Raw genomic sequence first — 27,173 nt, 5'->3', positions numbered from 1 at the left:
TGAGAAGATAGGTGGTGTCTGGGAGTGAGAGGTGGATAGAATGGAGAAAAATACGAGAAGCAGTGACTTTAGGTGGGAAAAAGGGAGGGCTGGATCCAGGTGACCTCTCTACACTGAGACTTAGAAAGAGGAGACGTAGACTCTTGAGAGCCACCTAGGTTGGGGCCTGTTAATGAAATGGACAAAATCTGCTGTTAGCACAGCTTATCTCACACTTTCCTCCTGATTTTGACTACTATGCTTCCAGACCCTTGTGCACTGTTCCCTGCTCACCCCCTCATTCCAGCACCCTAGCGTACACATTCAACTTTTCTCTTCTCTGTTCCTCAAAAATCAGAAATCGGGGGAGGCCTCAGTCCCTTCTTGAGTCCTCTTCTTGGTTTCTTCTTCTAAAATATGCCCACAAATACAAGTTCTATTATTTCTTCATTTTCTAACTCCTGGGGATTTAAAAAAAATTTTTTTTCCTCTTCTTTGTCATCTTCCCTCAGTGTCCCCACATGGTGTTTCCTATTTCCTGGAACTGGAAGTTGTCCTGTGACGATATAATAATACATACAAATAGGTCATTCAAGTGCCTCCTGAATTCTATCCCAGAAATTCTGTTTCAGTACGTCTAGAAAAGGATTGGACTCCATTTTTTAAACTTCCTTTGTCAATTCCAATGTACCCTCTCTTTGGAAACAACTGAATCAATGGATATTTCAAAGAGAAGTTACCACTCACCCTAATATTTAAACCAAAATATAAAAGAGTTATCTCAGGGGCACCTCGGTGGCAGTTGGTTAAGCATCCCACTCTTGACTTCAGCTCAGGTCATGATCTCAGGGTTGTGAGATCAAGACCTGGGTTGGGTCTGCAATCAGCATGGAGTCTGCTTGAGATTCTCTTTCTCTGTCCTTCTGCCTCTTCCCTTGCTCTCTCTTAACAAATAAATATCTTTTAAAAAATGCAAAACTGTTATCTTAACCAAGTACTTATTTTATTTTTTAGAGAAGGAGAGAGAGAATCTTAAGCAAGCTTCAAGCCCAGCACAAAGTCCAGTGCAGAGTTCAACATGGGGTTTATCTCATGACCCTGGGATCATGACCTGAGCTGAAATTAAGAGTCAGATGCTTAGCCAATGGAGTCACCTAGGACCCCCTTAACCAAATACTTTTAAAAACTACCATCATATCTATTTTCTTAATTGATGCACCCTCTTCATCCTTGTGTGTGTGTGTGTGTGTGATCTCTTTCCCTCTATAGAGATTTGTATCTTTCCTTTTTCTTGTTTCCTCTTAATTTTTTTCCTCTTTTTCTCCTCCTGCCTCCTCTAACTGTACTATGGATTTACAAGCTCAAATGTTTACAGCAATTAGGCCAGTGATAGCTCCAGAATTTTTATACAAGAAGAGTTAAGGGCCAGCAATACTTGCGAAAGGAATGCAAAGTCAGCAATCTTCAGCCTGAAGCATGCACAGCCTTGGGATGAGAGAGGCACAGGAGGATTTTTAAGGGGTGTAAGGAAACCAAGTTTTGAAGGAATTAATTTCTCATACTCCCAACATGCAGCTGCATTCTTAACATCCAGTCGATTCTATTTTTCATCTCCTTCACAATATCCCATTTCCCACCATAAATCATACCCTTGGCCATTAGGAATCTCTCTATGGTACATTGTTCCAAAGGATAACAACTTCCAAGGCAACAAACTATGGGGCAATTACAAATAATGTTGTTGGGGAACCTCATTTAATGAGTAATTAAATCAGATTTACCTTAAAGTGTCCTGTCTTCCTGTGTCTTATATTAATTGTAGGCAAATATGGAAAAATTGGGTATTTTGGTACTTGTCAGGATAATACAAAATCAAGTATGTTGTAGAACATGGTTAATTAGAATGATGATTTTTCTTTATAAACTTTAATCATGGCATTCTTAAATTATTATTAAAGACTAAAAAAAAAAAAAATTATTATTAAAGACTTCATTACTGGGATCCCTGGGTGGCGCAGCTGTTTAGCGCCTGCCTTTGGCCCAGGGCGCGATTCTGGAGACCCAGGATCGAATCCTACTTCGGGCTCTCGGTGCTTGGAGCCTGCTTCTCCTTCTGCCTATGTCTCTGCCTCTCTCTCTCTCTGTGTGACTATCATAAATAAAATAAAAAATAAAAGACTTAATTACTAAAGAATATATAAGCAAAGCAAATAGATCATATGAAAGAAAACAAAGGCTGAATATGGATTATTTTTTATATAAGCATGAACATTTCTTTCCATTTCTCTCAATATCATCCACAGAATGAGTGATTAGGTGGAATGAAAGGTACCTCCAAACAACCAAAGAACAAGTACCGTACCCTCTAATTATAACAAATAAAACCTACAGATGCAAATTTAATGTGATACCATTTAAACTTGGTATAATTACACAGAAGGCAATATAATTAAGAACCTATCTTGTCAAAATATGATGAAATGTATATACATTTCATGTATACATATTTTGTATATGTATTTTGTGTATATGCATGTACATTTGTATATGTATATATTTTGTCAAATTATATGATGAAAAATATACATTTTCACATATGTATTTATATTATATGTATATGTAATTAAATCTTCAAGTACATTCACTTAGTTTATTTTATAAATTATGTAATATTTATCATATTCTATCAGTAATACAAAACAATAAAAATAGTAGCTGCTGGATCAATTAGTTTTTAGCAGTATATGGTTCTTTCTTTTGTTAATACATAGGAAAAGCTTAATCTTACCATTTTAAAAAATTACTGGAATTATTTCTGACTTTTCACATTCTTTTTAAATTTTTTCTACAAGCTTAATATCATAGTCTACTTATGCATGTATACTGATTTACTCAAGGAATACTATGCACTTTAGCATCTTCTGCATCATAAATAAATTATAATTTTAGCTATTCATATTATGCATTATTAAAATTAAGTAATACGTAATAATATATAAATTTATTATTGCTTTTATAATCTTCCAAAAGCTTTATTACATTAGTTACATTAATATTAATTATATTAGTTTTTATATAATTTTAATCTTGAATTGACCACTTTCAGTAATCTTTTATGAGGTATAGTCCATAGTTTATCTTATATCCTGAAAATTCATATTACCATGTTTATGTAAATTGGAAAAGAGAGCCATGCTTTCCAACAAAAATGAAGTCTAATTTAGCTGATTGTATTGACTCTGAGGATTGGCTTTTTTGATTATACTCGAGGGCTGACTTATACAAAAATTTATGTCGCTTCCGTTCCTTCAAGATGTTTTTGCCAAGACAAGATTAAACATGCAAGACATTTATTAGGGGGAAAAGAAGGAAACCTTTTAGAGAAAAACAGTAGAAGGAGCAGGAACTGTCAGTATAGGCTTCAGAACACAAGGTAGTCCTGACACCTTGGAAAGGAGAAGAGGAAGGAAGAGCCTCAGTGCAATGCAGTTCGGAGAACATAGAGTCCCAACTTGTGTGTTAGAGGAACCCCATATTCACAGGAATGGCTGGCACCGTTAGTGGGGAGCTGCCCAAGGAAAGCAGCACCTCAATGCAAACTCAGTGGTAAATCTGAAGAGCAACTGGAGCTGCCAGTCAGTGGTGCTCCCCACAGCAAGGCAGTTGCGTATTTTCGTAGCCATCACAACTGAGTGAGATAAATCTATAATCTGTAGTCTCACATTTTGAAAAGAGTATATTTATAGTATGTAATATAATAAAAAGCATTATTAACCAAAACATTGTATTGGCAAAGGTCTTTTGAAATCAATAGTATTTATTTAATTTTCAGAGACTTCTCTTGGCCTTTTGGGTTAAAAGTGAAAAAAAGTCTTTAAAAGTCTGTACGAAAAAAATATAGTTGATAGTCACTTGAGAAGTCTTATTAATTCTCTGAATTTGGAAACCAAATGATTATAATGACTAACAAATCTTAGCACAAGGCAAGTGTAGGCTAGTTTGACAGTATGAAGCTCCTGGGAAACCAAATATCCAGATATATGAAATCCGAATCTCTTGTATGCCTTTCTTCCATAAACCCCATAACGCATTCACTGAAATGATTATGAACAGCAATTTCCCTTGTGATGCTGTTTGGGAAGGGGATTAGCAACCACTGCTGAAGAATGCTAACAAAATATTTCAGATGTTACCTTTCTGCTAAGCCTATCCAAATTCTGATATGGTTTTGTATGTATCACAGACCTAAAATTCTGGAGATGGAAGGCAGCATAGAGATTTATGAGGCCAAAATGGTTCATTGCAAAGATGGAGAGATAGTTTACTCATCCAAAACCAAATACATACACAAATGCAGCATCAAGATGAAAACCCAAGTCTCTTTCAATGTATCTCAGTACCTTTCTATAACACCTTCTAATTCCTTAACTGTGGTATATGTATACATTCTAGCCTAAAAGACATATATGGGAACCCTATAAAACTGTAAGTTTGATTTCCTGTTCAACCTACGGGCTTAGCCACATTACTCTTAGATAATGTGCATGTATATGAGACAAATATATTGTGGGTAATAAATATTGAAGTCAGAAATGCTATTTGGCATTTCTGCTCTGGACAGGTGAAATGTGGCTACATTACTCTAAGCAATACTGGCAAATAAAAATACAGACCATTGCACAGAATGCATTATTTTGTTTCTTGACTAGTACTCCTTCCTGGGGATATAGTCAATCTTTTTCAAAACAGGTGAACTTTTCTGAGGCATATTTAGCCTCCCTCATAATGCATCACCAGAACAATTCAAAGAACAAAATAAGAGAGAAGGAGAGAAATAAAAGATGCAATTTTAGTGATTTGATATTAAAAGTTGAGAATATTCATCATTTGGATTTTATAGATGAGTAAACTACTAAAAAAATTTCACTTTGAATACTCTTACTTCTTATATTGAATTGTTTAAAAAAATCTAATAAATTCAGTTGATGTAATATACTCATATATTATTCTAAAGGAAGTCATTTTTATGCCCGAAGTCAAATTATGCATTTATGCATATAATTGCATATGAATATAGACTTGCCTCATACTTTTCTTCTCTGAAATGTGCCATTAGATTATATGTGAATATAACAAGTCCCAGAGTCAAGTATCTAAAAAAACAAACAAATATGTGACTGAATATTTACCTTGGAAAATAACTTATTCAAAGAATAGTATTTGACTATTTTGCATTTTTATAAAATAAATTGATGTTGAAAATACAACATTAGATTTCTTGAATTATAGCTAAAGCGTTGCTTGGAGGGAAACTTACAGCATGAAATAAACGCTTATATGAGAAAAAGGTTTCAAATCGATTGTCTAAGTTTCCACTTGAAGAAATTGGGAAAGACAAGCATATTAACCCAAAAGAAATAGAAACAATAATTAATAAAAGTAAGAGCAGATATCAATGAAGTAGATAGCAAAGGATACAGAAAAACCAATGAAAGTATGAATAAAAGAAAGGAGAAAGGAAATTCCTTTCAACAAATGGTGCTAGCACAATAGATATTCATGATTTTTAAAAACTTTAATCAATCCCAATCTCACTTAATATGCAGAAATTAATTCAGGTAAATCAAGGATCTAAATGTAAAGCTAAAATTCAAAGCAAGTAGAAAGAAACAATATATGATAGATGTTAGGGACAGCAAACTATTTTTAGGACACAAAACCACTGACCACCAAAGAAATAACTGATCAATTGGATTTTCACAATTTCATAGTAAAAACTGTGAACAAAAAGTAAAAACTTTTTGTCATCCATTAAGATGACAAAAAGACCTACACCACCAACTGCTAGTGAGGATTCAGAGAAAATACAGTTCTTATACATTGTTGGTAGGAATGCAAAATAATATAACCAATTATGGAAAACCTTTGAGCAGTTTGTGCTAAAGTTGCAGATACACCTACCCTATGACCCAACAATTTCAAATTCTAGGTATTTGCTCAATAGAAATGAAAGTATATATCCAGAAAATGGCTTGGTAAAAGAAAGTTCATGGTGGTTTATTTATACTAGCCCCCCAAACCTGGCAATAAACCAGATAAAATGCCATTCAATAATTAATATTAACAAATTGCTGATGAATTGAACAACATCAGTGAATCCTAAAAATATTATATTGCACAAAAGAAGACAGGTACAAGAGTTCTTCATAAAACTCAAGAACTAGCAATGCTAATCTTTGATGACTCAAGTCAGAGTGGTGATTGTCTATGACCATAGAACTGTAGGAACTGACCATATGGGACCACAAAACTACTTTTGGAGGTAATGTAAATGTTCTCTAACATTATTGGTTATATAGGTATACACATTTTTCAGAACCCGTTAAATTATACATACAAGATCTATGGATTTCACTGTTTACAAATTTTACCTCAACAATAAAATGATGCAATAAAAATAAATTCTTTATGTACACTTCAATCATGGCAAATAAAAATTGCAACTACAGGTATATCTGGGGACTTAGGATTCTTTTTATGAGCCATAGGTTGTCAAATTTATGTCTTCTGTAATACAGATTTTATTAAGAGAATAACATCACCGTTTTTGCTATTTATCATAGCATTTTAATTAGCATATTGATGTTTTTAAAACAAAGTATTGGTATGATTTATCAAATACTCATGGCTGCTTTCTTTTTCCATACTTGCATACCTGGAGGGAGCCTAATCAACATTGTGACATTTTGGCCTACACAGTAAATTTTTCCCTAACAGGTATTTATAAGGAAAAGATGGTTTATTTTATTTATTTATTTATTTATTTATTTATTTATTTATTTATTTATTTTTGGAGAAGATGGTTTAAAAGGCAGATCAAGATAAGTTTAGTCAAATAATAATGTAATTTAAAAGCTGGAAAAAACAGCAGACACTAAGTTCATTCCAAAAATAGTTATCTCTGGAGTTTTCTCCAAAGAAAACAATTACAAAAATATATTGTTACTATAAAACAGCTGGGGTTTTTGTTTAGCAGATAAGAATTCTTTATTTTTTCAAAAGCAACTTAAAAACTTTTTTTCAACTCAAGAGTCTTTTCTGCTACTTGCTGTGCATAATGCAAATTAAATGGTTTCTTACAATGTGAGGCCAACTCCAGTTGGTTTTATTCATATCAACTTAAACATAGGTAAAGAAAATAGAGCTATCACAATATATAATATTTTTTATTCTAATAACTGATATTTTAAAACCTTTTACATTAAGAGGATATTTGCAAATTACAAAGCCTAAAAAATTTAAGACCATATACGGTTCTTTGTATCAAAGCCAAAGCAGTCTCCTACTAAAGTTTGGGAGAACTCCTGGTTCTACAAATTAGAAAAGAGAGAATTGCTGGGTTGTTGTCTTCCTAAGATTGCCTAGCTGCTTCTAATTCAGGAAAGATAAATGCAGGTTAGGAAGACCACTGGACGGTGCCGAACACAAGCATGAGTAAGGAGCCAACAACCTGAGGGGAGGAGAGAGCCCAGCAAACAATTTGCAGGTAAAGCCCTTGGGAAGATGGGCTTTTTGTGAGGAAGTGCCATAGCGCGTTCATAACACGTGTAAAGCTCATAGCTGCCAAGTATCACAGTAGTTCACATTTTATAGACCTGGAACATTCACCTCTAGAAAGCAGAATCCTGGGGCTCCTGGAAGGCTCAGTGGTTGAGCGTCTGCCTTAGGCTCAGGGCGTGACCCTGGGGTCCAGGGATCGAGTCCCACATCGGGCACCCTGCAGGGAGCCTGCCTCTCCCTCTGCCTCTCTCTCTCTCATGAACAGATAAATAAAATCTTAAAAAAAGAAAAAAAGAAAAAGAAAAAGGAAGCAGAATTCTGTCTCTTTTGAATAAAAGGAAACCGTAAAAATAAGGGATGCCTCATGGATCAAATTAGCATACACTGGCTGTTGGGCAAATTCCCAGAGAGCCATATCACTATTTTATAGTTAACAAGCCTGTAGGCCACAAAAAAATAAATAAATAACCAGTCATTAAAGGGCAGGCCTAATTCTGCATGTCCCCCAACAACATATTGCATATGAAATCATAAAAGAAAAAATTACACTGTCTTGAAAAACACTTAAAGGAAGCAAACTTTAATCCTTCATTTAACAAATATTTAATATTTCCTGTTCCCATATATTTTACAGATACAGCCTAATTTTCAACAGTCCTGAAGCTGAAGTATTGCCAACTTTACTTTATAGATGAAGAAGCATAGCAAGATTGCAATTATTTGTCTATTTATCTACATGGATTCCTCTAGAGCATGGATGGTATTTTACTTAATATTGTGGCCCCAAGGTATAATAACTAGTCCATGTTAAACTTGAGAAATATGTGTTGAATATATGAGTAAAGAAGTATGAATGAAGTACAGTTGGTCTGGCCAACAAATAAAATAAGATTAGAACAAATTGAGGCATGGGAGAGAAGGTAGAAAAAACAAAACAAGGGGAATATCCAGCATGTGAAAATGCATGTCCGTAAGTGCAGATAACAATCTAGAGAGCTATTAGGAAAAAATTATCCAGTCTCCTTCTTTCATTACTGGTTCTTGCACCTAATTCAATTCACAGATCCAATACTAGCATGAAATGTTAAACTCTAGTATATTACATTATTGCAGAGTCAGAAAAACATATTTGATATTTGCTAATTTGCTAAAAACATATTTGCTAATTTGATCCATGAGGCATCCCTTATTTTTATGGTTTCCTTTTATTCAAAAGAGACAGAATTCTGCTTCCTTTTTCTTTTTTTTTTTTTTTAAGATTTTATTTATCTGTTCTCTGACCTGTACAAACCTTTTATACTCTGTTCAGTATCAATTTGCTTCTGTAACCCTACACTTATCTTCACACCAGGTCACTTGAATCAGCAATGATTAAACAGTGCTCAGTTCAGTTTTTGATAAGTTCTCAATTTCAGTTTTGATACACTACAAATAGATCAGGTCTCTAGAATCTGAGATCACTTTTAGCATGTATTTGCTGAGATCGTGATTTAATTCTACGTTGTATGTGGGAAAGGAGAAGTTCAAATCCAGTTCAGATTTCACAAACATCTTGCAACAGCTGCCCATAAAATGCTATGGAAGGTAGACACTGTCATTGTCACCAACTGTTTATATTTGAGGTTCATAATTTAGTATATATTTTTCTTGCCTGATCACATAAATGCATAATATTTACGGAGACTATAGTAGAAGTATAGGTATATGATTTTTGTTTTTTAAATTTTTCTTACATAAAGTCAATGAGCCAACATAAAGTACTTCATTAGCTTCAGACGTAGTTTTCAATAATTCATCAGTTGCATATAACACTCAGTCTTCTTCACATCACATGCCCTCTAAATGCCCATCACCCGGTTACCCCATCCCACACCTATCTCCCCTTCAGCGACCCTCTATTTGTTTCCCAGAGTTAAGAGTCTCTCATGTTTGTTTGTTTGTTTTAAGAATTTATTTATTTTTTAATGAGAGACACCGAGAGAGAGGCAGAGACACAGGCAGAGGCAGAAGCAGCCTCCTCACAGGGATCCTGATGTGGGACTTGATCCCTGAACTGGGATCACGCCCTGAGCCAAAGGCAGACACTCAACCACTGAGCTACCCAGGCATCTCTCTTCTGCCCATTTCTTGACTGGATTATTTGTTTCTTGGTGTTGAGTTTAATAAATTCTTTTTAGATCTTGGATACTAGCCCTTTATCTGATACACCATTTACAAATATCAAGATTTACTTTTCCAATCCATGAGCATGGAATCTTTTTCCATCTTTTTGTGTCTTCCTCAATTTCTTTCAGAAGTGTTCTGTGGTTATTAGAGTATAGATCCTTTACCTCTTTGGTTAGGTTTATTCCTGGATATCTCATGGTTTTGGATGCAGTTGTAAATGGGATTGATTCCTTAATTTCTCTTTCTTCAGCCTCATTGTCAGTGTATAGAAATGCAGCTGATTTCTGTGCATTGATTTTGTATCCTGCCACATTGCTGAATTGTTGTATGAGTTATAGCAATTTTGCGGTGGAATCTTTTAGGTTTTCCACGTACAGTCTCATGTCACCTACAGAGAGTGAGAATTGGACTTCTTCTTTGCCAATTTGAAGGCCTTTTGTTTCTTTTTGTTGTCTGGCTGCTGAGGCTAGGTCATCTAGTACTATGTTGAGCAAAAGTGGTGAGAATGGGCATCCCTGTCGTGTTCCTGACAAATTAGATTTTAAAACAAAGTAAGAGATGAAGAGGTAAACTATGTCATACTATCCAACAAGAAGATCTAACAATTATATATATTTATGCTACTAATTTGGGAGCAGCCAATTAATTATATCAACCAATTAATAACCAAAGTAAAGAAACAAATAGATGATACATTAATAGTAGTGGATTTCAACACCCCACTTATAGCAATGGACAGATCATCTAAGTACATCAATAAAGAAACGAAGGCTTTGAATGACACACTGGACCAGATGGGCTTTACAGATATATACAGGATAATCCATCCTAAAACAACAGAATATACATTATTCTTGACTGCACATGGAACTTTCTCCAGGATAGATCACATACTGAGTCACAAATCAAGTCTCAATGATACCAAAATATTGGTATTGTCCCCTGCATATTTTCAGACCACAATGCTTTGAAACTTAAACTGAATCATAAGAGGAAACTTGGAAGAAATTCAAACACATGGAGGTTAAAGAGTATCCTACTAAAGAATGAATGGGTCAACAGGAAATTAAAGAATTAAAAAGATTCATGCAAACTAATGAAAATGAAAGCACAACTGTTCAAAATCTTTGGGATACAGCAAAGGTGGTCCTAAGAGGGAAGTACATTTCAATACAAGCCTTGGAAAAAAATCTCAAATACACAAGCTAAACTTACACCTAAAGGCGCTGGAAAAAGAATAGCAAATAAAGCCTAAACCAAGCAGAAAAGAAATAATAGAACAGAAATCAATGAAATAGAAACCACAAGAACAGCAGAATAGATCAATGAAACTAGGAGTTGGTTCTTTGAAAGAGTTAGTAAGATAGATAAACCCCTAGTCAGACTTAGCCAAAAGAAAAAAAAAACCCAAAGTAATAAAATCATGAATAAAAGAGAAAAAATAATGACCAATACCAAGAAAATACAAATGATTTTAAGAACATATTATGAGCAACTATGCCAATAAGTTAGGCAATCTGGAAGAAATAGATGCATTTCTGGAAACTTATAAACTACCAAAACTGAAACAGGAAGAAATAGAAAACCTGAACAGACCAATAACTAGGAAGGAAATTGAAGCAGTAATCAAAACTCTCCCAAGAAACCAGAGTCCATGGCCAGATGTCTTCCCAGGGGAATTATACCAAACATTTAAAGAATAAATAACACCTATTCTACTGTTTCAAAAAATAGGAATGGAAGGAAAACTCATTCTATGAGGCCAACGTTACCTTGATCCCGAAACCAGACAAAGTCTCCATCAAAAAGGAGAATTACAGACCAATTTCTCTGATGAGCATGAATGCCAAAATACTCACCAAGACACTAGCCAATAGGACCCAACAGTGTGTTAAGAGGATTATTCACCACAACCAAGTGGGATTTTTTTCCTGGGATACAGGGGTGGTTCAACATTCACAAATCAATCAATGTGATAGATCACATTAATAAAAGACAAGAACCATATAATCCTCTCAACTGATGCAGAATAAGCATTTGACAAAACACAGCCTCCATTCCTGATTAAAACTTTCCACAGTGTAGGGATGGAGGGAACATTCCTCAATATCATAAAAGCGATCTATGAAAAACCCACTAACACTCTTAATGGGATATTTTTTTAAATTGACTTTTACTTATTTCACGTGTATTAGATGTATAAGAAATGTTTTTTAAAATCTGCAGTGCATTAAATTTATGTTTGTAGAAGGATTATAAGAAGTCTTTCCAAGCCAAGAGCATCCAGGGGCTTCTGGTACAGCATGTGAAGGCTTAGACGTCCCCACTCTGCCCTAACAAATAAAAAGCTGAGCTAATTGAAAAATCAACAGTGATTCTTAGATCTATAATAGAAGTAAGGTCACAGGACAAACCCCTGCCCCCAACACTGGAGAGAATGACAGGCAAATAGAGAAGCACAACCTAACTGCAACAGTATTCCTAATTGATCTAACATAGCATTTTGTTCAAAATAATAGCAACAATACATTCGTGTGTGTTTGTATATGTCATATATATGCTTATATATGTGAGTGGAATGAATGACAACAATGATACAAGGGATGGAAGGGAGGAATTAGGACTATTTTGTTATCACTCGGGACTTCAACATCCCTCTGTCGGAAATGTACAGATCCAGCAGCCAGAAAGTCAGTAAGGACACAGTTGAGCTCAACGCTACCACCAATTAGCTGCATATAATGGACATCTACAGACTACATCATCCTACAGGATATACCTTCTTCTCAAGCAAAGAGTATCCAGTATATTACTCTTTTGGCTAAACTTTTTCAGTTCTCCCTCTAAATATATATTACTGTTCTATAAAATTTTGTGAGTTTTGAGAGTGCAGAATGATGTCTTAAAATGCCCATTGGCCTCTAACAAGGCACATTGCATACTATCTGGAATATCATTGGAATTGCTAGGGTCTTTTGTGAGATTTTTTTTAAAGATTTTATTTATTTATTCATGGGAGACACAAAGAGAGAGAGAGAGAGGCAGAGACACAGGCAGAGGGAGAAGCAGGCTCCATGCAGGGAGCCTGTTGTGGGACTCGATCCTGGGACTCCAGGATCACACCCTGGTCCAAAGGCAGGTGCTCAACCGCTGAGCCACCCAGGCGACCCTCTTTTGTGAGATCTGATGAGAATAAAATAAACTTAAAACAAAAGTCAAGGGATCCCTGGGTGGCGCAGCGGTTTGGCGCCTGCCTTTGGCCCAGGGCGCGATCCTGGAGACCCGGGATCGAATCCCACATCGGACTCCCGGTGCATGGAGCCTGCTTCTCCCTCTGCCTGTGTCTCTGCCTCTCTCTCTCTCTCTCTCTCTCTCTCTCTCTGTGTGACTATCATAAATAAATAAAAATTAAAAAAAAAAAGTCAAAATGTTCTTTCTCAACCAGGTATTGGTAACTCTCAACTTATAAAAGATAGAAACTATGACCTGTTCACTTAGACACACTTACTGGACAATTTGTGCTCTCTAAAGAATTGCATGGTGAGTCTCAAATTCTAATTTAGTGGTGACATTACTGTTTTCCCTGGAGGAATTTCTTCTTTGTGCATTAAGACCTACAAATCTATTGAGTCCAAGGTCGAAAGGAAGAAAAGTAATAAGTTTATGTAGATTATGTGGCATAATAATGAAAGGGGCCACATTCAGCTTTATCCTTTTATTCCCAGGTCTATGTATGTATTTTTAGGATAGGAGACAGCAACACCCGCTAGTCAGCTCTGCCCATTTTTCCCCAGCCTATGCATTCTGCCTGTGAAGGAGACAACACATACTGACCAATGATTTAAGGCGTATATGGTAACCTGTAAGACAGCACTCCAATACTCCAATACTCAGGGTCCTGTCACTCAGATGATGCCATAACTGACCTACCAGTGGGTCATTCTAGAATTATAACAAGCCAGACATTTCTCGGTAGTAAAGACATGGTAAGATCAGTGAACTCTGTGAACATGAACCCAAGGCTTCACTTCCTCCTCTGTGAAGTGAGTTCTTGGTTGAAGGTAATGTAAAACATGACACCACGGTGATAAGGAGGTCCATGAATGATTGTGTGGACAGAAATATTCTAAGCAGGGAAGACAAATCCATATGCATTTTAAATATCTATATTCATGAGAATGCCCTCTCCCTGGTAACAACAACAACAAAAAATCAAATACACTCAACTATCCATCAGATCGCCAGTTGGTTTCCTTGGGGGAGTATTATCAGTTTGTGGCTAATTAGTGTCCTCTGTTGTTGGTAAATTAGACACCTGGCTATGATGGTAGCCAAAAGAGCCTTGGTGAAGCTCTGTTGTTAAACCCAAAGATAAGTTCCATCCATACTATTTTTTTTTTATATTTATTTTATTTATTTATTTATTTATTTATTTATTTATTTATTTATTTATTTATGATAGTCACAGAGAGAGAGAGAGAGAGAGGCAGGGACACAGGCAGAGGGAGAAGCAGACTCCATGCACCGGGAGCCCGACGTGGGACTCGATCCCAGGTCTCCAGAATCACGCCCTGGGCCAAAGGCAGGCGCTAAACCGCTGCGCCACCCAGGGATCCCCTCCATCCATACTATTGAGGTTAGTTTGTAAATGAATCCATTGAGCAAACACCAAAAATCTAGTAAAAGAAGTTTATTGAGATACACAGGAGAATAACCTTGAACACTTGATATTTGACAGAATCCTCTGCAGTGGATGCCATCTGGAATGCTCTAAATAGGATAGGCTTACCCACACACATCTCCCCCAAAGTCCTTATCACTGATTTTTAAAATATTATTCTAAGTCTCCTTCCAGTAGATTAACCTTAGGCAGTGCCATGGATCTCCATAGATCCATACCACCAGCTATGTCCCATTGCATGAAAAGTGGATAATGAGATGCACCACGTGAAATTCTTCCCTCTGAGAGAAATCCTTATCAGTGTCTTCCTTGGCCTTCCAAGTGGACACAGTGGAAGCATATGGACAGGCCTTTCCCTAAACCAGACCATCAATTGACACTATGGTGTATGGATCCTTCTGTAAACCAGATCTTTTTATTTTCTTCCATTTAAGTGACCTTGGGGAACTCTCCACGAGTCCATAGTTGTTTGTGGAGGGGTAAGTGGGAAAGCAATAGGATCCTATACGGTGGGAGTCTGAAGTATCTACTTCATGCGATTTACTTGTAACTTCCAAACCTGGGAGGCTATTCTTGGATGTACAATTTCTACTTTACAATGGAATGATGCTGGGTACATTCAACTTTATGACTTGTTTTAAGCCACCCAGTTTGTTGTAATTTGTTATAGGAGCCCTAGGAAGTGAATACAGCTATCTATTTCTTTCCTGTGGATCTGATTATCATTTAATCCTTGTTCTAAATCCCTGCAGGGTCAAATCACTTGGCTCCTAGGGATTTTTATTATAACTCTGCTCTCTTTTTCTCTAATGGTTAAACTTCACCCCTTGGCTCTTAGCATTTGTGATCACATTATTTCTATCAAATTGGGTTATCAAATTCCATTACAGCATGCCCACTGTCATCTCCAGCCTGTAGGGAACCACCACCAAGAACTTTTCAAGGATGCTGGTAATCCAGTCATGACTGCATTTCTTAATGCCTTGGTGAAGATCCTCTTGTGGAACACTGCCACCTCCAAGAGGTATCTGAGAAAGTCATATATAATATCCCTTCCACCTCAATCCATTTTCCTGAGTAATGTTTTCTAGGGAAGTTCTTGGATTTTGAGCTCATTGATAAACATCACTTTTGAGTCCAGGCTTCAGTTAACATATCTAGCAATTCCTGGGGCCTCAAACTAACAGATTAAATCCTGAATTCTAGGCAAGCACATGAATTTGGCGTGATACAATCTTTTGTTTTGTCCTTTTTGGCCTAATAGTCTTAGAATAAACTCTTACACATGTCCCCCTGACTCTTGATAAAAATTGACAACTCTTTCAGTATATAGGTCAACTCATACCAGACCCTACCTTGCTGTTCTTCCCCACCACATCCTCACCTTAGCATAAGATTTAGCCTGGGGGCACACTTAACTGACAGTATCAGTTAAGCCTTACAGGCTCCAGACTTAATCCTCAGCCACATCTGCCATGTAAACACAGGAGAAAAGTAATTTCTATAGAGTTGTCATAAAGGTTTTCTGAATTTCTTTTTTTTTTTAAGATTTTAATTATTTTTCATGAGACACACAGTGAGAGAGGCAGAGGGAGAAGCAGGCTCCCTGCAGGGAGCCTGATGCGGGACTTGATCCCAGGGCCCTAGGGTCAGGCCCTGAGCCGAAGGCAGACGCCCAACCATTGAGCCACCCAGGCGTCCCAGGTCTTCTGAATTTCTATCTGGGCCTCCTGTTGGACCTTCGAGGCTTTCAATTTATCCTTTTCCTTAAGAACCCTTCCTGATGTAACAAATAACATCCTATGACACAATCTGTGTCATCAAAGTGACTAACTGGCTCAGCCATTTGATCTCACTATGCTTATCCTCCACATATACCTCGTTCTATGCCACCACTTGTGATATTTTGAGCAATCAGGATGCTACCACATGCTGCATATTACCAGTGTCCTATTTCCCCCTGGCAAGGAGGTTATCCATATGTTCTTCAAATATGTGAGCAGCCCAAGCCTAGTATCCATTTTAAAGTCTGTTTGCTTGGATCGTTCCTGGTACCAATTACTGTTTTTTCAGAGTATATCAGGCACACTCAAAGTGGTTAATTTGAGAAGTATTTAGAAAAGGGTTGTTTACAAAGCAAAGGGCACTGTTTAAGGAAATCAAAATGAAAAAATGAAGCACCTTGAACCTAGCTATAAAAGAAAGCAATTCACCCATCAGCTGAAGGAGACAAGAGAAGGAATGAATCTCAGAATTCAAAGAGAGCTACAGAGTAGAAGGCCTGACCATACAACCAGACATACGGTCTTAGGCAGATACATGCAGTCACTGACAATAATAGATCAAAAACATCTACGTGAAGCAGAAAGCATATCATTTCTTCCCGGAGAAGTCAGGGGAATAAACACCCAACCTCGGTCTGTCTTTCAGACCTCAAATGGCCTGCTGATGCTTCCCAATGACCGAATGCACCTGGAGGATGTTATTCATTGATGCTCTGCCTAAAGAGCAGACTCTCGGGGCACAAAGCAGAGAAGGGTGGAAGGCAGATCTGAAGAAGCAAACGAAGACTATCCAGCAAAAGCCATTTTTTAATCTTTTAATATATCTTAAAATTTTATTTGCTAATATTTTGTTTAGGATTTTTGCATCTATAATCATTGTGAAGTCGGCCTCTTTCTCATACTGTCCTTGTCAAATTTTGATGTCAAGGATGTCTTGACTTCAAGAATTGGGGAGTACTCACTCTTTTTCTATTCCTTAGAAGACTATCTATAGAATTAGAAATCTCTGTACTTTCAATGCTCAGTTGTGACACAAGACAATTGTACCTGCATTATCCATTGGGCAAAGCATGTCACATAATCCTGCCTCATTTCAAGACGGTGAAGAATTGCAATCAGTCACCCAGTGCTCCTGGAAGGAGAAAAGAAACATTTTCTACCTCTTGACTGACTTCTCTTTTTCTCATTTTTAAAGTTATCTAGGTCAACAACTACGAAGGGTCCAAGATGCTACCCAATTACAAGTTAACAAATTTGCCTGTCAGAATTTCATAGAGAACAGAGGAAGACATGAGACTCCTGGGTCAGAGATGAAGCACAATTTATTGTTCACAGAAAAAGCAGCAGGCAAAATATCAGTATTTTGCCCTAATTCCCCCCGGGTGATACAAAGTCTGGATGACATAGGCACATGCAGTGAGATTCTTTGCAGGGTGGAAATCCTGGGCTTAGAGACTCTGAATTATTTATAGTGAACACTAAATACTATCCCTATCTTCCAAGACTGCTTGCTATACAAACAACCTTCAAAATAAGTCTGAAAAAAAGAACTACCATTTCTGCTCAAAAGACATGTAGAAGTTCAAGAAACCTAAGAATTGTTTTTCAAGTGACTTTTTTTTTAAACTTATTTTTGTATCTAACAGAGATAAATTATTCATTTATATTGTGAATAATAATTTATCAATATAAAGTAACTCCCTTGAAATTAATATCACCAACACTTTTTGTTATCTGCTTATATTTGACTATTACAATTTTATAAATTATCATACTTTTAACACTCTATAGGTCATTTCATTTGGGGTGTATATCTGGTACACAGCATTTAGTTCACTCTTGATACAACATGAAAATAACTATCTTTTGCTAGAGAACTATCTGAATTGAAGCACTGTGATATTTTTAACCTGGTTTTTCTCTTACATGTGCTTCTTCCTTCTGCTAACCTTAGAAAACAAAAACCCAAACCCTTTATCTCACAATAGTTCTCATTTGTCATTCCCCTTTTCTCTCTGAAATGCGTTTATAATTCCATCTTCATTCTACTAGCAGTTGCCTTTAAATTTTTAAACTATATATTTAGATACCCATTTTCCTGCCTACCTGTTGTCCCTTCTTCCATTAAAAAGACTTGGATACTTCTATCCCTCTGAACCTTCCTATAGTAGACATTTTATTGGAGTAGCTAGGGTATTATTTTTGTAGATTGATTTTTTTTTTGCAGTGTAGATTTTCATTTGAGGAATTATTTTTTTTCATTACATTGTTTCATAACCATACAAATGATCATTTGCAAAGGATCTTGAGGCTGTAGTGCTGTTATTTCTCCTATATCAACCCCTTACCTATTTCCACAGTTTTAAGATTGGCTGGAGGACAGAATGGGTACACAGAAATTCATGATATGCTTTCTGTTTAATAACGTCTTTATGATGTCTTCACAAATATTTGCCTCACAGTAAAATTCTTAGGTCATTTTTTTTTACCCGCAAAATTCAAAATCCTTCAATAGAAATGTTCCTCCCTTCTGACATTTAGTGTTGGGGAAGATAAATCTATGATGTTGCTATTGATTTTATTTTCTTGTGGTTAACTTTTCCTCTCCAACTTGAATGCTTATAGAATTTGTCCAATATTCTTGAGTATTGAACAGACTAATTTCTATAACTACATTTAACCAGAAATACCATGAAATTGTGTCTATATGTGTCTCTATATAAATTTCCCAGCACTTGGTAGATTCTTTACACAACTAAGGTTATATATCTTCCTAGCTTAGGAAAACTGGCTTTAAATCTCTCTTTACCAATTGTTTCTCCTTTTCTACTCCATTCCAGACTCATGTTATTTCTAGTGTTGACAGATTAAAATTATTAAACATTATTTTTGGTCACCTACTTCATTAATTTGTCCTTTTCCTCTAAGTTCTAGGGAGCAATCTTGAGCTAATCCATCAAATCTCTGGATTAGCTTCATCTTTTTTTTTTTTTTAATTTTTATTTATTTATGATAGTCACAGAGAGAGAGAGAGAGAGAGAGAGGAAGAGGCAAAGACACAGGCAGAGGGAGAAGCAGGCTCCATGCACTGGGAGCCCAACGTGGGATTCGATCCCGGGTCTCCAGGATCGCACCCTGGGCCAAAGGCAGGCACTAAACCGCTGCGCCACCCAGAGATCCCTAGCTTCATCTTTAAAGCCCCAAATCTGCTGTTTGTTGCTATTTATGCATTGCTTTTGGTAGTTTAGCAATTGTTTATCTTGTATAATAGCAATTCTTCCCAGTATTTTTTTTCCAAAGGATGAAAAGTGCTATCAAATATCCTTAACATGAATCAAGAAATTTGATAAGTGACTATTTGTTCTCATTCCTCAGAAGGGTCTTTTTTTTATTTCTGAAACTCTATCTACCGACTATTTATCAGCTTATTTTTATAATTTGAAGATATAAAATTTTGTCCTATTATATGTATTGCTTAGGTGTCTATCTGTATAATACAGTCCTCATAAAGGTGAAAGAAGGAAACACGTTCTCTTTTTTATTTTTATTTTTTTAAAGATTTTACTTATCTATTCATGAGAGACACACAGAGAGGCAAAGACCCAGGCAGAGGGAGAAGCAGGCTCCCTCCCTGCAGGGAACCCAACGTAGGACTCGATCGATCAGGTCTCCAGGATCAGGCCCTGGGTTGCAGGTGACACTAAACCGCTGAGCCACCGGGGCTGCCCTGGAAACACTTTCTATAGCTTCATTTGTTAGTGGGCCAAGGGAAGTACGGTCATCAGGTTATAAACTCGAAGAATGAGGATACTACAGAGGCAGGAGAACCAACTGCTAAACAAGCTGTTGCTTGCCAGATGGCTAGAGTTAGGACTTTATTGAGTAGCAACCTGTCTTTTCCCCCCACAGATGTCCCTGTAGCCAGATACATCTTCTAGCCCCTTCTGCTGTGGATTTTTAGATAGTTGTATAAAATGAGAACTGTAGTTCCAGAAGGACTGAAAGGCATTTCCCAGAATATGGGGGAAAGTCTGTGTGCTGTTGAGCTGTTTGCCCCCTAAGTGGTTATTCTCCTAGTGCTGAAGGTACTGCCCCTTTCCATACATGAATTCAATTGCTCTAGCTGGTCCACCCCCCTTAGCTGCATTCCACAATCTTCCATACTAGGAGCAAATGCTGTCTAGTCAGTTGCTTCATCCCTAGGGTACATAGAGGAATTCTCACAGACCGTTATTGGTCCCTATCTGAAAATTTCTACCTTGAAGCTTGCCTCCCCAGCTCTTCCTTCTCCAAGGACATTCTCCTAAACTGCTTTGTGAAAATCACTTACATTCCAGGGCAAACCCACTGTTGTCTGTGTTAAATTGTTACCTGTTCATTAGTGATTGGAATGCTCCCCAATGTAACCCTATTGGTAAGTTACTATTTAGAAGGGTCCCAGAATGTCTAAATTGTCTATGAAAATCTGAAAATAACAGCACCATACCACTTCCCTCCTTTATGTTTATTTCCTTTAAAAATAACCACCAAGTGCCATGCTTTTGCTAAATAAAAAATAATTGTAGATATCCTAGAAAAGATGTTGTTGAAATATTGGCAAATATTGATATAGAACCAATATTATTACTGAGATTGAATTCCTTAAACCCGAAACTGAAGAAAACAGCTCATTAATTACTGATTGGAATTAGGAGAAAAATTACCTCACCTCCCTCTCTCTCTCTCTCTCGAATTATGTTGCGTGGGTGAGAAATACTACCCCTTGAGTTATAGAGTTTCACTTTAAATTCTTTCTTTCTAGCAAAATATCTTCTATTTAGCCATCCAGATCCACTATCACCACTGTCTACTCCACTCTTTGCCCTGAAACTGCATGAATTATGAAAACAAAATTCTATTTCTCCTACTTTCCTTCTGGGTTCTATCAATGGAAAATGCAAGCAGGAGACTGGAGAAAGGGAGAGTGTAAAATTATGAAGTATTTATTTCTCCAGTTCATGAGACCACCTAGGGTTGACTATCCCTTGACAGTTGGTTTCTGATCCTCAGTTATCTCCCTTACACTGAGCATTCTCAGACCTCTCCCTCCCCAGGTTTATTTGAGACTAGAGGTAGAAACAGCTTATCTCATATTGGCCCTGCGTTGCTGTATTATTCCTTTAGTTTCCTTAAATACTGTCCTCACTTTATAGTAAGTCCCTTTGTAAATACACTGTTCTTGAATTTTCCTAATTTGAATGTGCCATCAACTCCCTGTTCAGATGGACTCACACACTGCGCTCATCACTGTAGGTCTCTGACATGCATGTGGTCAAGGTAATTCCTTCAGCTTACTGGGGAAAGGGACTGTTACAGTTTGCCTAACCAAGTTTATCCTTCCTACACAATGTCATCATTGCCTCACTGAGAGTTTTTCCTCCTAGATAGAAGATAATTCTACTGTTTACCCTGTTTTCCAGCATAGAATGCATTTGTTTGTTTGTTTATAAATAACCCCAGTTGTTTTACCAGGATTTTAGGAAGGATTGAAGGTAAAAGTAGAAAATAAAAAGTGAGGATTCAAACTGCTATATTAAAACATAGCATCTTAAAAAAAAAAACAGCATCTTTTATCCTACCTGTATAGATTTTTAAAAAAGAAAATTTTATGTTTCCTCTCATCCACATACTGACTATTCTTCTATAACTACATTTAACCTAAAATAAATTACTTGAGCCAAAAGCTAAACCAGCTTTTGTTTGCTGGTTTTATAGTGGGCACTTGAAATTCTTAAAAATTTTAGTGTGAAAATATGGAAAATAAAATATTCTCTTTACCTTAAAATATAATTCAGGAACAAAACAGTATTTCAATTTTCACTAATTATCTAACAATAAAGCATTACATATGGATGTTTTGTCTTCATACCACTTATGATACCATGAGAAACAAAAAACAATTAAAATCAATTAAAAGATAAAATTCTATTTCCATAATGTATAGCCTCTGTATTCCTCTGTTAGCAGTGGATAAAAATGCTGATCCTCAAATACTCCTGGATCTTCTAGGGACTGGGCCTCTGGGCCACTATAATCTTAGGAGTTGTTTCTGAGTGATATTTTTTTCTGATCTCATCTATTTCACCATCATCAAGTATAAATGAAGCCAGCACTGGAATGTGAGAAAAGTAGTTCTTAGCCAGGATATGTTTGTGTTTGATCTTGTGAATAAACAAGGGTTCATATCCCTGAAAAGAAAAGAAAAATCAAATTCTATTAAATGTCATAGATATACTTTACCAGGTTAACACACACACACACACACACACACACACACACACACACGCATGCACACTTTCTTATCCCAGAAAGCCTTTGCTTACCCATTCTTTCAGCCCAGAACGCTGCTACTACTCCATCATCTTTCAGGGCTCTGCTCCTAGGACACTACAAACCCGAGGCCTTTCCTGACTTTCTTTCTGACCTCTGAACACAAATTAATTCCTCCTTCCTTACTTACTTGCAAGTACTTTTATGAATTTTAACTGTAATATTTAATTCGTTCAGCCTTCAATTTCACTATCTGCTTGAAAGTGTCTCCATTATAAGGAATACTCCTTTGAAGGTTCAAACTGAGCCTTTATTATTATTATTATTCATGAGAGACACAGAGAGAGAGAGAGAGAGAGGCAGAGACACAGGCAGAGGGAGCAGCAGGCTCCATGCAGGGAGCGACCTGGGACTCGATCCCAGGACCCCGGGGTCACACCCTGGGCTGAAGGCGGCGCTCAACCACTGAGGCCCCCCCCCCCAAACTGAGTCTTTTTCATGTAAGCATCTGTCAACACCATCAAAAACCAAAATTTTTGAATGAATGATCTTGTCACCTTGGTTCCCTCTTTAAATCTACTTTAACACTGATACAATTAACAACTTTTGACTGAGTTATTTTTTCTATAATGAGTACTATCTCCACGGTCCAAAACAAAGATCATGACAGCATTCTGACAGTATAAACCTTCCTTTGCTCCTCCTCCTACCACCCTAGATTCCCACCTCAGGAGTTCATTCTAGTCTTCTAAATAGAAAATAACCTTTCTGCCTTTATCAAGACTCTGTATCTTTCCATTTTTATTCTTTATTTTTAAAGATTTTATTTATTTATTCATGAGAGACACACAGAGAGAGAGAGAGGCTGAACCCAGGCAGAGGGAGCAGCAGGCTCCGTGCAGGGATCCCTACCTGGGACTCGATCCAGGACCCTGGGGTCATGCCCTGGGCTGAAGGCAGATAATCAACCACTGGACCACCCAGGTGTCCCTCCAATTCTATTCTTAATGTTTAGGCTTCTTGTCCCTACACAGCTAGAACAGTACTTGATCTTTTTCTGTTATGTAGCATTGCCACGGTATAGATCACGTGTTTTCTAATGAGAGTGGCGGACTGCTGGCTGCCAGCCCAATACTCATTCTCTCTACCATTGGTATGTAGAGGCCCGATTTTGCACAAGGGCCTGAATTTGTATTTTGTGATGTGCTCAGCTTTCCCGCCTTTATTCTAGCTAGGGGTAGCATGTGACAAGTTTCAGGCCATTATACACACATGCATATATAACAGAAAGCATTGGACAAAGCTTACAAGAAACCTTTTTAAGAGAATATAGGAGTTGATGCAGCTATTTTATCTCTAAGAGTCCACAAGCATGAGAATGAAAGTCAAAAGTTAAATACAGATGAAGAAAAAGTCGGAGGGCCTGGGTTTCTGGGAGCACTGTGGAACTACCATCCAGACCCCAGACTGCCACCATCTGGACTTCCTGCTTGATATGGAAACTATCTTCACATTTGATTAAGTCATTATAAGTTGTTTAGTCTGTTATTTGCAACCAAACTTGAATACAACTGAAACTGAAGAATTGTGTCCATTACACGTCCTTGTTTTTCTCCAAGCACTTAGCACAGTATGTGGCACATTAAAAAAAAAAAAAAAAAATTCTGGTTGAATTAATAAATACCATCTATTTCCTTTATTAATCTTAATTGACCCTTCTTTTCAACCAAATCACAAACATGACTCGTACCTTCTCCTAAAACTAGTTTTCTAAAGGGAAGGCACCCCTCACTAAAGGTCCCTCCAGTGTCAAAACAAAGGTAAACAAGAGAAAAGGAGAAAAGGAGCCAAAGCAAACGATACTCTGGCAGAGAGTATCAGGTAGGAGTATTCAGGCTTATCTTAAGTTTCCTTTCTACAGACATATTTACTAAGTCAAAATACTCATCCTTTGCACTATCTATGTCCTACCACTCCTTAGGCCTCATTTCACTAAAAAAAAAAAAAAAAAAAAAGGACATATTTCTACATATTTCTGTTATGCAACAGTAAATTCTACATGTACAGAACTTTATAGGTTTTCAAAGCACCTTTATAGAATAGCAAATTAATCATTAAAGGTAAGACAAGCACATTATGGTACATAAGGCAAAGGAACAATCCTCAACTTTTAAAGAATAATATGGAAAGATATCCAATACATATTATCCCCTTTTCCTATTATCCTCTTTTTACAGATGAGAAAATCAGAGCACTGAGACACTTGCAAATTTGCTCAACTTATCCCAGCTCATAAGTAACAGAGCCAGAATTAAACCAGGGCTGCTCCGATCCTCTGTATTGATTCCATGTTTTTAGCTAACCGTTATACAAATTTATGAAGCCAAGATGGTTAGTGACAGAGATGGGGACATACTGGGTCGGGTCTCCTTACTTTAAATCCACTGTTTTCCTACTGTGACCAGTGTGCACACCACGGGAACCTGCTCTGCCTCATTTCCAGTTCAGAGAACAGCAGTCTTTTCCCATGCTTTTCCTATAACTTGTGTCATGACTGCAGGGAGCCAAGATTATTTTAAAATTTGAATATTTTTTTACTTACTGAGAAAGCAAATATCTCTGTGCATTAAGGAAACTCTAGAAATGTTTTAACTTGTGGCAAGACATAACCTATTCTTTAACGAGGCTGAATATTGATACTTAAGGGATTATACTAGTCCAAAATAATAAAAAGACAGTATTTTTTTAGATTATCTGGTTGAGAACCTTAGCTCTATTTATAGAAATTCAGTAAGATCGGCAGCCTGAAATTAGAAATGCATGTGAATAGAACATTTAATTTGATACTGCAGTAATTTGATTAAATACACAAAGGGAGTGTGTGGATTAATTGAAGCAGTAGAGTATCAGCTTTGGGAATGAACTGCAATCCCACTATGGGTCCTGGATGAAATAATATTGTAGTGTTGGCTATGCTTCCAGTGATTAAATATTTATGAAGCAGCTTAGTTTACTAAATATAATATTTAACACAGTTTCAATTTCATGCTGCTCTTTCTTTCGATCCCTAGAGTGAAATTTTTCTAAGCCTGGCTTCTACTGGAAAATTATTTTAAAAAGCTAAAATTTTAACTAGTTTCTCCTCTTTTATACCTTCTCATTCCCCAATAAAAAGACAAGCAGGAAATAGCAACATTCAAAATGACTATTATATTTGAAGTCATTTCTTTATTTTCTCTTAAATGACATTTTGCATGAAATTAATAGTTGAGAAATTTAATCAGTAGAAGGCAGAGAATCAGCTTCAGCTTTTGGGATCCCAAGCTTGCTCAGTGTAAGTGAAACTCTCTGATGAACTCAATTCTGCTCATCAAAATGTTTTACAGATTTCATCTTGTAAGTTACTAAAATTAAATGGTATTGAATTTTTATAGTCCTTTCCCCACTTCTAGTCAGTTGAGAGAAAATGAAAAATGGAGCCTCAGGCCTCAGAATCATACTCCATCAGTATGATTGCCATTTAACGCACACGATTCTCAACAAAATTTGAGAATTTAGTGTGCTAGGCAGACTCATGATGGCTAATCAAAGAAGGGCAGATTCTAGATTATTAATATATATCTGGTATTTCATTTATTCATTCAACAAATACTTATTAAACCCCTAGTCTGTGACATGCACTGATGTGGTATATACAGACAGGTGTAAGCTAAATAAAATCCTCGCCTTCGTGGAATTTGCCGTGGAATGACATGCTTGAACTTGCTGTTATTAGCAGAGGGTGGTATCAAGTTTAGATACCTGTAAGATGTTCAGAGCTCTTATCTTGTCCTTTTCTGTGCTTTTTAATCTTAATCTCAGCCACACATACCATCCACAGATTTTGTTACTATTATTCATGTTGTTTCTTAATCCAATGGAAGTATTTAAGTTATGCATGGAATGCAGTAAAAGGCAGTAAAGTTACCCTCTAATATTTTCAAGGATTAAATTATTTCCTCAGATAAAGTCCCACTCTCTTACCTCCTCAATACTTGTTAGCTTGAGATGAGCAACACCTTCGTCTTTGGTAAGAAGAATGCAGTTCCAGGGGGACCATTCCAAAGACCGATCCCACCTGACCAGGACCAGATCATTGAGATCATTCCAGGCGCTGAGCACTGACTGGGAAGCCCAGATGTTCTCTACCAGGTACTGAATGTCTTGTAGCTACATGTCAAAACAAGTTTGAAAAAAAAAATGTTTTTTTTCTAAATATAATATTTCTTTAAGATTATTATTTGGGGAGATAATTTAGTTTGTTTTTTAAAAGAGGAACATTATTCGTGAAGCTTTCAATGCTTCTTCTAGCTTATTTTTCACCAAATCTCTGCCCCCTGCGCCCGAGCTGCAGGAGCAGTTTCGCAGTCACGAGGGCATCTTCAGCTCCCAGGGTTCCTCCCATTTGCTAATCTTACCTTCCCTGTCTGGTATTCAGTGCTTTTCAAATGCATTTACACTGTCTTTATCTTCATCCTAACCCTCAATCTCAGGGTGACTGTAGGTCATTTATATCCTTTTACAAATGAAGAAATTGATATTTGATAAAGATTAAGCAATTTGCTTAGTGTTATTAAAAAGATTTGTCCTTTTAATGAAAAAAGAAAGGAAATGGGGGAAATGAAGTAACCGCTTAAAAACTTAATAAATTTAAA

General features: G+C 36.7%; 1 protein-coding gene across 15 annotated transcripts in view; it reads right to left on the bottom strand.

Annotated features, from left to right (window-relative positions):
• LOC140593719 (IQ motif and ubiquitin-like domain-containing protein) overlaps positions 1-27,173 on the bottom strand; it is a 131,041-nt gene that overhangs the window by 59,595 nt on the left and 44,273 nt on the right. For 11 of the 15 annotated variants that reach the window (XM_072755146.1, XM_072755147.1, XM_072755145.1 and 8 more), the window contains 2 exons: positions 26,503-26,688; positions 17,475-22,397 (listed from right to left, as the gene is read on the bottom strand). In XM_072755146.1, coding sequence (XP_072611247.1) covers positions 22,215-22,397; positions 26,503-26,688 — 369 coding nt within the window. In that variant the 3' untranslated portion in view covers positions 17,475-22,214. Of the gene's footprint in view, positions 1-14,380; positions 17,303-17,474; positions 22,398-26,502; positions 26,689-27,173 lie in introns of those variants that run through there. The other 4 variants (XM_072755151.1, XM_072755150.1, XM_072755149.1 and 1 more) reach the window with 2 other exon arrangements.

The sequence above is a fragment of the Vulpes vulpes genome, chromosome 4, assembly GCF_048418805.1.
Source record: "Vulpes vulpes isolate BD-2025 chromosome 4, VulVul3, whole genome shotgun sequence".
NCBI lineage: Eukaryota > Metazoa > Chordata > Mammalia > Carnivora > Canidae > Vulpes > Vulpes vulpes.
Note: the sequence above shows the minus strand (reverse complement) of the source record. Positions and strands in the feature narration are given on the sequence as shown.